This window comes from Sparus aurata, chromosome 16 (assembly GCF_900880675.1).
Source record: "Sparus aurata chromosome 16, fSpaAur1.1, whole genome shotgun sequence".
NCBI lineage: Eukaryota > Metazoa > Chordata > Actinopteri > Spariformes > Sparidae > Sparus > Sparus aurata.
In genome coordinates, this window is record NC_044202.1 from 8,965,600 (window position 1) to 8,977,923 (window position 12,324).

Here is a 12,324-nt window from a genome sequence, read left to right on the forward strand (position 1 = left end):
GACGCCAGTTGTGTTCTGGAAACACATTCTCATTATCTCGAGATGGCAATGATCGTTTTCGCATAATACGGATTCGATAACGAATGAATCCGTTATCATGAGGAAGCAGAGGGGTTTTTCCCTCTCATTACCTGAAGCCTAATTTCAAGATAAACTAACGTGTTATTACGAGAAAACAAGCTTAGTCATCTCAAGATAACAAAATAATCAACCTGCGAGAATCTGGAGATAACGGCATTCAAAAAAAAAACCAAACAGTTGCACCCTGCAGATGTTACAGGCTTCCCGTCATTTTCTGACATTTCATGGACCAAATGAGCAAATAAACCACCGGTGAGTGTAGAGGTGACTTGGCCGACAAAACTTGTTCTCCAGATGTAAAAAAAGATGTTCGCGTGGTACATCCAACCCAGAAATGTCACATTATAATGACTTTATTATTTTATTTGCAGTGAAAATGAAAACCACGATGTTAAAAATGATCCTTGCTGCTGATCTTGACATCAAGATGTCTGTCGCTCCGGTTGTGAAAGTAAGACTCGTGTGACATTCTTCAGCTGGGAGGCTCTGTTCTGCAATAGTAAATAATTAGCAAAGTTACATGTATGAAGCAATAACAATATGAAGCTAATCAAATGTATAAAGGGGGAGAAGGTACAGCGGGACAGCAGGAACAAGGTGCATATTAATCAGACTTGCTACAGCCTGGGGTTTGCAATCTTTGTCGGCGGCTTTACACAAACTTGTGGAGTCCGTGCGATTTTGAGTGCAAGATGTCATTAAAGGAAAAGTGGGAGGGGCCAAGAATAAGAAGATATTCAGAAATTCATGGATTTATTCAACTTTACACTCTCAACTGATAAGCTGATATTCAAAATGCAAAATGGAAATATTTTAAATGGTGGTGTCAGACTTTTGGACCCTGCTGTGTCTGTTTTGTGGGAAGAAATCTTAATCAGAAGAGAAAGATTGACTTTATTTACTGATTTTTGCCTAAACAAATCAGGTGTTCATGCTCTTTTTGTTTCTATGACTGAATAACTTAAGTAAACAAACTGACCTTTAAAGGAGAGCACAATTTCACACTGCTTTACTGTGCTTATATGTGGCGGACCCTGCCACATTTTCTAGCTTCAAACTATTCTGGGGACCTTACTTTCCTCTGAGAGCAGCTTGTTTGTTCAGTTATGGAAAAAATAATAATATATATATATATATCAGAGTTTATATTATTACCTCAATATTAAAATTCTGGGTTTGAGTTTCTTTTACAAAACTGCGTAGTGCCCCTTTAATGCATACTTTTTTTTACCCCTTTAATACATTTTCATGTCAAGCCCTTTCTTTTCTTTTACTTGAAAGTAAGAGAAAAGAAAGGGCTTGACATGAAAATGTACAAAGCAATTAGTGGTAATGGGCTGTAAAGAAGCTGAAGGTGGAGGAGCAATAAAGTCAGCAATCAGCAGGTGTGATATAAACAATAATGTCTTCATATATTTTCTCCCACGCTCTGTGGGGCCTTGTCTGCAGCGCCCATAAATAAGACCCTCCCTGCTGTGTCATGTGCATCCACCACCGCCGTTACACATGCATTTCAAGAAGAAATTCGTCAGAAATAAACAAGAAAAAAGAGAGAAAAAAAAAAATGAAGGAAGTAAGTGTGTGCGTTGGAAAGAAAAGTGAATGTAAGAAGCGGAGAGCAGCCGGGTGCGCCCTCTTCCCCTCTCCTCTCCTTCCCCGCGGTCCTCCCATGTGTGTTGGAATTTCCCGCATAGACTGAGAGGGATCTTGCTCCGTAAATTACAGCGCCTCGCACGTCGGAGGAAGACCATGTATGGGCATGGAAGTGGGTGTGGCCAACGAGCTGGTGGTGGCTGTGGAGGAGGAGGAGGAGGAGGGGGGGTCACAAGACAAGCAGAGACACGGAGAGAGTCGATGCACAGCAAAAGGGCCGCATTGCCAGCAGTGAGTGTTTTTTTGTGTGTGTGTTGTGTGTGCAATCCAAGTGCAATAATGTGCAACAGACGGCGGCGGCATTGCGGCCGCGTCTCTGCGCAATAGCGCTCCGTTTCCGACCGGGAAGGACTCTTGTTTACGCGCCGACGTCCACCACCACCACCACCTCCCCTCCTCCTCCTCCTCGTCCATCTCCCCTCCCAGTCTCCTCTTGACTTCTCTCGCAGGGGGGGAGAGAGAGAGAGAGAGAAAAAAAAAGTCCCTGCGAGTGAGGTCAGCAGCGTTGCATGAGTCAACCTTGGGGATGAATGCAGTCATCATCGCAGGTCTGTATCGTGCGGGCCTGCTGGCCGCGCTAGAGCTGCGAGTGTGCGATCCTGCGGGCTGAGCTGCCACCAGTAGCAGCTTTCATGACAAAACACTGTAAGTATCGGGACAAGACAACGGGGAGCTCGGTGTCGGTGACTGTGGCGTTGTTGTTGTTGTTGTGGGCCGACAGTTGCATGTTCGCTGTGGCCGCGGCTCGCTGACAAAGTTTTTGTTTACCTCGCCGAGGAGAGGAGAGGAGAGGCGAGCCCGGGGCGCGCACTGCCCCGCCGATCGCTCGCTCGCTCGTCGGTCGGATGTTTTCAGCGCCTCGGCCACCCGGGCAGACTTGACTGCACAGAAACGGACATGTGACGTACTAGCCGCCGTTGACAAGTTTGGATCGATCCGTCGCCGATTGTTGATCAGCGGCGGTGGCACCACCACTTGGATCACACGGGGGCTGCATTGTGGAAGGGGGGGGGGGGACGGGGTACGCGGATAATCCCGTTTCCTGCAACAAAGGGGGGTTTTACTGGTAAATAGCGCTGAGCTGGCTGGACACGGAAAGTGATGCGGAGGGAGTGAGAGGAGAGGAGAGGAGAGCAGGGAGGAGGACTCAGCATGTTCGGTCGTCTTGTATTTTTCTAGTGTTTGTCCCCCCCCCCCCTTGCACGCTGCAGGCCTCGCAGTGCGCGCTGGTGTGCGTGCAGCGCCACACGGGCCGATTTAAATAAAGAAACTGCGATGGATTAGGGGCGGCTCATGGTGCTTGACATTTCTTTTAAGCCAATTTAACGTGTTACCTTGTTTATTGGACTAAACCCCGGGCTTGTGTAAGGTTGCACTCGTGATGCGTCACGATGATCCCTCACCTGGGATGGTTTTGTTTAATGCACAGAGACTGCTCACACAGCATGGTCGCCCGGTGATCAGCGGCGAGCGTTGCAGGCTCACCCTGCAAAAAACAGGGGAGAGTGTGATTTATCTTTGTGCATCTTGTTTTTTTTTCGCAGAGGGATGGCTCACAGGACCTGACAACATGGCTATAGGCATGTGTACCATCACATGGCCACGTTGCGTGGTCATGCAGTTTCCTCAGTCAGTGGTGCCCCTGAGCCAGTGCAGGATATGAACAGCTGCAGCCGTCTATTTTAAGAAGCTTGTGTTTTTTTTTACTAGGCCACCAGAGTAAAGGGTGACAATTGTCAGTCACTTCCTAGGTTATCAGAGACGGGCCTTTAGGCGAGTCCGTGATGCAGAGATTCTCGTATTAATTTATGCAATCGGCTTGACAAATATTTTTTCTGTAACATGATCCCAGCAGCAGGCGAGTCTGTGTTTGTGGCACGCTCATTCGAGAGTGGTGGGGCCGGCCACAGCTAGACACAGGCGGGGGGGGGGGGAATGGTGTTTAATAATCTAGATCACCAAGAAAAGGAAATCACAAACAGAAATGTGACCCAGTGCGTTGGAGGTGGCACTTTAATCCAAGACCAGCAGGGATGGGCAAATACAGGCGTTCACCCCCAGCCACCACTGCCACACAAAAGTTACAGAGGAGCGACGCTGCAAAGTGTGTTGATTATGATGACTCTAACAGCGATGAGGAGCCTCGGTGGTTTTCTGTTTAGATGCTCGACTGCTGACTCGATTTTTATTTCATGCCGATGGAGCAAGGATTGAGATTTTTAACAGAAACAGTCGGGATCTGTGTGCAATCTTGAAATTTGGCAGACTGCAGCGTGTCAAAATCTGCTCCAAAAACCTCGCCGTGACGGGATGATATTTTTTTTCGATAATCATCTAGAGTTTCCATGGCAATTTTCAAGTTCCTCTTCCAACTATCATTGCCTGCGAAGGCCGTTTTGACTCTTTCCTTGCTCTCTTTTTTTTTCCCTTTTGCATAGCGCGTGTCATCATGACTCATGCCTTGCTCACTTTCAGTTGCCCTTCCTTTTTGAGTCTGCAGCCACGGTTCAAAGGGCATGGGTTCCCTTTCTCTCTCTCTCTCTCTCTCTCCTGTGATGAATCACAAAGTTGTAAAAAGAGTAGTTTCTATCACGTTTCAAACGGCTGTCTTTTATCGTGGTTTGGCGCGAACGAGAGCTTCCGTACTGTGACGGAGCAGTTGGGGCACGAGGGGTTCTTGTTGTTGGGTTTAAGTGAGCTTCGGTGATGAGCCGTTTACAGGGTGTTTCTCTCCTCCGGCGCTGATGTCATTGCCCATCATTAAACGTGGTGCAGTAATGCCCTGTAATGACATTTCCAGGAAACTATCGATTTAGCTATCTCTATCGACTCAGTCTTCCTCAGATTCTGATATTTCATGCAGGCCCGCTATACTGTTGGCCTGCATGCAGGACCTTATCCCCGTGTCATGTGAGCTTAGGGAATAATGACACAGTTTAGAACCAACCCCTCCCCTCCTCTATTCTCACACCCGATACCTTTCAGCAGAGGTCTATTGTTGAAAAAGCAAACACCAGGTTTTTACATGGCTGAGGCGGGGATGATAATGAGACCCCCCTGTGGGGACCCCTTTAGTCTGATGGCTCAATGCTTGACCTCTCTTTCATTTTCTCTATACAGGGTGTTGTCCATGAATGAGACAAACGCGAGGGCTTCTTCAGATCTGCTCACCCCAGGCTGGCGACCTCTGAGTGGGTCACGAGGAACTTCAGAGGAGAAGAGAAGATTATCCTGGTTGACTTTGCTTCTGCTCACACTGATGTCAGTGTAGTTTTACGACTTTATTATACTGTGGGTGCCCTTTTGAATTTTTATCTATTCAAGTGGACCATTATAAGCTGGTTTGGTTGGAAAGATTAACCTGTCTCGGCTTATTCATGCCCGTCATGAGTGTACCTGCCCAGCAGAAACCCAACGCCAAAAGAACAGGAAAACGCATCACGTTTTTCAACGAACAAAGCGTAGCAATGAAGGAGAGCTCTCAGCACCCCGAGGGGTCCTACTATGTCCCAGGAGGCACTGCCTCTGATCCTGGACAAAGCGAGGCTGCAAGTACTGTGACCTCCAATCCAGAGGGTCCTCACATGTACCTCAACTCTGTCATATTCAGCCCAGATAAGGGTGACCAGAGCAGGGGACATTATCAGCAGACTGTACCTATGAAGTGGGCCCACCAGGAGCCCAGTCAGCAGCAGCCATCTCTGTCGCAACAGCAGAGAGCTGCAACCTGGAATACCATGACAAACTGGGGACAAAACATTGCTAATTACATCGGTGGAGTTAATGTAACCGACTCAAGGACTGCGAATGCATTTGCAAAGCCGATGCATGAGACTTCTGGCTTACAGCCACATCAACAGCTCCCTAACAGAGCTGCAGACAAGCTGTCTAACCCTGCAGTTGAGGCATACAGGGATGTAGTGAAGGCCCGGGGACTGGATTGGGAGCAGCAGCAGCAGTCCCAGGCCTTCCAAGAGACGTTGAAGCCCGGGGCCCTGAATGCCCAGCAACATAGCACATCCCACCAAGGAGGAAGCTCAGTATTACAGCCCTTCCAGTTGGCCTTTGGTCAACCCAAGCAGCACCTGCCAGCCTACTACCAGAGCTTTCAAGGCAACAGGACGACCCTACCCAACCCACCTATCTATTCGACACAAGCAAAACCCCAACACCAGTTGCAGCAGCTGCAGAAGCAAGAGCAAATACAACGCCAGCAGCAGCAGCAGCAGCAACATCACATAATTCAGCAGCAAATTCAGCAGCAGCACCATCAACAAATGCAGCAACAACAAATCATTCAACATCAACAGCATGTACAACAGCTACAGCAGCAGCAACAAATACAGCACGAGCAGCAGCAACAAAAGATACAGCAGCAGCAACAACAGCAGCAGCAACAGCTCCAAATTCAGCAGCAAATGCAACATCAGCAGTTGCAACAACAAAACCCTCATGTGCTTGACTATTACCCCGCTGCACAAAATGCACACCCTCACCCACATCCACAGCCGGTGGTGGTGCACTCCCAGGAGTCATCTGCTCCAGCTCCCCCAAAGATCCAGGAGCCAATTATCCAGGACATCACCCCAGAACCCCAGCAGCCTTCAGACCCGCTTCAGCCCCCTATCCTCCAGCCTGAGACCCTTTCCCAGTCACAGCCCCAGACACAACTCCAGTCCCAGACGCAGCTACGCAGATCTCGACGGCTCTCCAAGGAAGGTGGAGCGCCATCCGACAACCCCTTTCTCACTGTCTCTTCAGATCAAGTTGCCCCGGGGCCGCAGGGCTCCCAGAACGGGGCCCGTGACATCCAGGCAGCACCGACCGGCGTCATCCAGAGCACACGCAGGAAACGCAGGGTGTCCCAGGAGGTCAACCTGGAGACCCTTGCTCAGAAGGCCTCGGAAATGGAGTCTCTGCCATCACATGTAAGTGCTAAGTTCACTTTTAAGACTGTCAGTGTTCTCCCTTTATCTTGCTTTCGGTTTTGTCTTTCTCTCGTCCATGCCATTTCTGTGTCTTTCTGTTTTCCTTGATCTTTTGTTCACTCATCTGTTCCTCAGCTGTTTCCTCTGGGGCAAAAGAACCACAAAATAGCCTTTAACAGGAAAGAACTGAATGTTCCGAATCCAGATGATTGCATGGCAGTTTGTATCTAAACTCGTCACTGCAAGCTGGAACCCTTAATTGCTAATATCTCGGCGAGAGCTAAAAATCTATTTTTCTGGTGTTATCCCAGGGTATAATTGCGCTGGGACTTAAGCTCCCTGAGCAAGAGCAGGAAGTGGAACAAACGGCCTGACACAACTGCCAGAAAAACTGTGCCAAAACCTGTGTTGTTTGTGATTAACGTGTTGCTGGAAGAGATGCCGAATGTAATCAACGCCCAGTGAAGTTTACACCACAGAACTGAGCCGCTCAGCTCTGCCTGGTGATAAAAATCTGTAGCTTAAACAAGACTTTGCATACATAGATAGATAGATAGATAGATAGATAGATAGATAGATAGATAGATAGATAGATAGATAGATAGATAGATATACTACACAAACGGCTTCATGTGTGACTTCTCAGATCTCTCTGAAAGTCAGTTAACAAACACGAAGTACCTTGACTGTGAGATGTGAAGTCATGGCACTTATCTATGTTTATGTGCTAAATGTCTTGATTGTGCAACAAGTTCCGTTGCCAAACAGCACTGAGTCAGTATGTCTGTAGTTCAGCATGGCTGCACCCTGGCTTCGCCTCACGGGTAGTTGATCATACAGACACTGTGTTCGGTTGCATGCCTGCACACCTCCCCCCATCCCATCACAGGAGAGAAACTCCAGCCTGGCCTCGCCTGCCCTCCCCCTCTCCCCTCCGTTTATACAGGGAGGGGTGCAGGGTTGCCCTGCATGCAGTGCTCAGCAGAATATCTCTCCACCACTCTGGTGTAGGGGCTGGAGTTTTCCACCAGCAATAATGAACACAGATCCAGTGTAGCCCCTGCTGCATGCCTCTCTGCCCATGCAGATGCAGTGTGCAGTGACAGAAAGTGTCTGTCTTCTACTGGCCTGTGATGTGGTGGCTTTTGAAGTTGCTCTCGAGTTGAATGTCGCTCCAGAGCACACTGGCCCACCCAGTATGGTTTCTCAGAGAAGACGTGTGAAGAACGCTTTTGCGGACTGTTACTTTGACATTTATGCGAGGCCTGTCCCTTAAGTGCTGCACCTCAAGAGGCAGACGTGCAAAATGGACGTTCGATGAAACATCCTAGACATCTTCAAATGTTCTTCAAATCTTATCGTCCTTTTTCATTTTGATGCCTATGCTGTTTGAGCTTTTACTCTGTCACTTAGAAATACACCTCAGGCTTGTTCAGTGCTGTATCGACCTACCTGTTAATGCTCCATTTGAGTATTGACATCATTTTCCCCTTTTATTTTGTGTGAGTTCAGTAACAAGGTGTTGGGGTTCCCCATTTACTCTATTGATTACAATTCGGCAGCTTGCCCAGCTGAAGCAGACACCCACGTAACCTTTAGTAAAAGATGTATTGTGCTGTGGTGTTCTGAGCTCCACTCAAGTTGTTAGAGGTTGTGGTTCTTTGCAACAGTTGTTTCGCGTACTGTATCAGCTACCGAAGTACATTTTACTAGTTCATTTGAGAATGTGTCGCCTGGAATGACGGTGTGAGATGTAATGTGCGTGTTGCAACAAGGGCCTCTACAGCAAGCAACAGCATGATGAAGCTGTCTTTTTTACTAAGTTTGAAGTTTTACTAACACCAAGAAGTTTGCACTTTCGCCTGGTGCTACAAAATGTTTGCATATGCGCTCGGTGTTTTATATGAAGGGAAATATCAAACGGCATGGTAATACCTCCTCCACCATCTTTATTAGGACCCCCACAGGCCGTGGAGTCCCACTGACTCAGAGGGTCTGAATCCCAAGCGACCGCGAGACGACAGCCTCCTTCCTCTCGTCATCCCGGTGTCCGTTCCTGTGCGAAGGCAGGAACCCTCCTCTCCTGACAGAGATGAAGCAGCCCTGGCCTCCAACTGGCCCCCAAGACCTTCAAACCCCCAGGAAATCGGCCGTGCCGACCACAAGCCCTCGGTCATAGTCACCCGGAGACGCTCACTCAGGAACTCCTTGTCGGAGAGCTCAGAGCAGGTGGGTACACATTCATTCTTTATTTCCGTTTTTTGCACCGTTTTTAAATCGGTGAATTATTTTTTGTCAAAGGGAAGAGGCTGTTGGCTGGTGTTCCACTATCTTCCCCAGTCTGTTTCTAGTCTGTCTAAACTCAAGCTGTTAAATCCTCCCATTTATGCCACACCGCCCCGCCAGCACACACTCCCTTCCCCCCATCCATGCTCCATGTCTCCCCTGCCCCCATTGCAGTCGTCCACACTTTTCCGCCTTTCTCTGTTTCATTTGGGGGGGATTTGGTGAACTGGTTGCCCTGTCCCAGATCAGGCAGATTATCAGGGTTTAGCACTGCCATACTGTACATTATGTACCATATAGTTTAAGGTTGGGGTGCCATGTTCGTTCTCTCAAGTATTTCTCGGGATAAATGCACAAAAAGCCGACTGTATGGCTATGTATAGGCTATCTGTTGAGTTTTGTAACCTATCACAGTGCACAAAGAGACTGCTGTGATTAACTCACAACTTAAAGCTGTTTATTTTTATTTATTTATTTTCCCACTAGAATGGAGGACCTGATGGGGAAAAGGACGATGATGGGAAGAAGTCCAAACGGCGCCCCCGGCCCGAGCCTCTTTTCATCCCGCCGCCCAAACCCGGACTATTCATCGCCCCTCCCGTCTACTCCAGCATCACGAACTACCAGAGCCACCTACGTTCCCCCGTCCGGCTCGTCGACAACCCTCTCACCATGCCCCCTTACACGCCTCCGCCAATCCTCAGCCCTGTCCGTGAGGGCTCGGGCCTGTACTTCTCCACTTTCCTGTCTTCGGCTGCAGCTGCAGCCAGCGGGCAGGGCCTGCCTCCTCCTGCAACGCCCAAGTCCGCAACACGCAGCCTGTTGCGCTCCAGTAAGTAAAAAAAGATCCAAATAACGATCATTACATTTCCGCGACTTTTATACAAGACTTCTTAAAGGATAAAAATGAAAATTTGGTCCTTATGTATTCATCCCCTTGCCAATTTAAATCAGGGTTAAGTTTCTCTAGTCCAGAAAAAACATTTTATGGAGCTTCACAGCAAACCAGCATTGCAGCATTCTCCTAAACGATCGAAGTAGATGTTGGGGAAATGATTCAAACGAAAACAACAACAACAACAACAAAAATGTCTCCATGCAGCTCGTCCAGTGTAATCCAAATCTCCAGAATCCCTGAGATCCCAAAACTGATTTAAAAAGGCAATCTTTACATCCCCGACATGTGATTGAGCGGGATGCGTGTTAACGCTTTTAGCGTAGCAGGTCAGCTGAACTATTCAGCTTTAATAAAGGGTGGGTCTTTTCAAAACAATTTGGGATCTTTCTGCGATCTTGGATGACGCCAGACAAGCTGTTTGGAGCCATTTTATGTTGTTGTTTTTGTGTACGTTTAAAAATCCCCATCCTACTTCAGTTGTTCAGCAGAATGCTAGCTCCTGGAAATGTTTTGTGGACCAGTGAACGCGACTGCTCAACGAGGTTGAGTAGACGATGATTACGTTTTCATTTTTGGGTGAGGCATCTGACGAGCGCTCTTCATAAGTAGTGTACCATCATGCTGTGTATCATTCAAATAACTGCAATTTTTGCGCCGCTGCTCCTTTTCAGACAGCTGCGACATCACACCACCAGTTCTGTCTGCTATGAGCGAGGCCACTCCAGTCAGCATAGAGCCGTGAGTATTCCTCTTCCCAGCATCTCCAAATCATCGCCCTTCTTCCATTATGGAAAAGGGTGGGTTTGGGGTTTGTGCGCAGTTTCCACAGAAATTATTCGGCTACTAGGAAGCTCGCATTATCTGGAGTAGTAGCTCTGCAATCAATTATTCAAACCATAACACTGGGCTGGATCACGAAATGTCTTGAAAGAGAGCCCCGGACTTCTTGAAATCCTAAACCCCGGTCCTTTTAAAGCGGCCACCGCTACCACTGGAATCTTTTGCCCTGTCATCTACAGCCTGCATTAGTGCCACAGCGTTCCCCCCTTCTGATGTAGCTCCTGCAGGCTAATGTCTCTCGCTGTAAAAGTGCATCCTGTCATAACAGTTCCATATCAACTCTCAAACGAAAGCCTTCAAGCTTATTGAAACCTAATGGCAGGGAGTGCTCTCCAACATACGTGCTTGTAGTTTTAGTTCTGTGAGAGTAATCTTGGTTTCTGTTTTAATATGCAGATTATAAAAGGGGTGGAAATAAAAGTTCATGTTTTTTTTACGGGGGGTGAGGGGTATAATCCGTAAGAATTCAGTCCTGGTTGATTTGGGGACACCCCGTGGTTTCCCCGGCAACAGTAAGTGCAGGTTAATATTGCAGCAAACACTAGTTGAGCAGCTACTTTGTCATCAATGCAACAGGAGAGCGACGGCTGTATCCGATTGCACTGTAACCAGACAGACTCGCATTGTTTTTAATAAGGAAGTCGGGTCAACAATAACCGCAGCCACGATCTGATATCTGTCACCTCGCCGGGGGAGCTGGAAAAAAAAAAAACATCCAAAAATACTTTTTGATAACAGAGCAGTGGTTAGCGACAACCTCGATAAATGCAAAAAAACATTGCATCACATATTGAGCACTTTTAATGCAAAGCAGTTACAGCAGGATGGCCTGTTTGCATTGGCATTCATCTAAAGCAACATTATGTAACTTTTACCTTTTGTAAAAAAAAACAAAAAAAACAGCTTCAAAATCATAGTGATGGTACAGAACAGTGTCTAGTAGTGGGGTGAGTGTTGTCTCTGTCTGCCACACTGCACCCCATCACTTGTTTCTGCACTGTGTAACTTCAGTTTGAGGGTAGGATCACAGTGTTACACACGTGTTTACTCCAAGATACGCATTTTAAGACGTGTGAGTTTTGTTTGTAGAGAGCACAAGTTGTTACAGACCTTGGATTTGTATTTAGGACAGTCGCGTTGCACTCAGAAACTGTTTGGGTGGGTGCCGAATTCCACAAAATGCCCATTTCTACATAGTGTTGCTTTAATAGGCTACGGTGAGGCTTACAAGCTGTCTCATCTCCTGCAAATCCTTCATACTTGTATACGAATTGGCTCCAGTGCAGGACTGGCGGACCTCGCCACTACTGATGAAAACCCCTTTACGGAGCGATGATTACTGAATGTAAATATGCCGAGCCATGACCATAAAAAGTATACAAAATTGGGTTTGATGACATGAAATGTTTAAGGATTATAACTCTAAACTTCTCCTCAGGTGAACTCAATGAAAGTATATCAAGAGTGCGCGTAAACAGCTCGAACCAGCCTTCGGCGGAGCGTCGGCGACAGCTAGGATACTCCATAAATGTAAACACCGCCACTGATAGCTTGGATGTTTATGCAATTCAGAGCAACAGAGAAAGGGGAGCTTCAAGGACACACAGACTCCATCAAGTTTAACACTTGGTCTACTAA

General features: G+C 47.5%; 1 protein-coding gene across 4 annotated transcripts in view; it reads left to right on the forward strand.

Annotated features, from left to right (window-relative positions):
• Positions 1-12,324, forward strand: part of mideasb (mitotic deacetylase associated SANT domain protein b) — a 30,645-nt gene that overhangs the window by 2,149 nt on the left and 16,172 nt on the right. For 2 of the 4 annotated variants that reach the window (XM_030443826.1, XM_030443829.1), the window contains exons 1-5: positions 1,881-1,965; positions 4,855-6,662; positions 8,619-8,891; positions 9,435-9,780; positions 10,518-10,584. In XM_030443826.1, coding sequence (XP_030299686.1) covers positions 5,112-6,662; positions 8,619-8,891; positions 9,435-9,780; positions 10,518-10,584 — 2,237 coding nt within the window. In that variant the 5' untranslated portion in view covers positions 1,881-1,965; positions 4,855-5,111. The other 2 variants (XM_030443827.1, XM_030443828.1) reach the window with 2 other exon arrangements.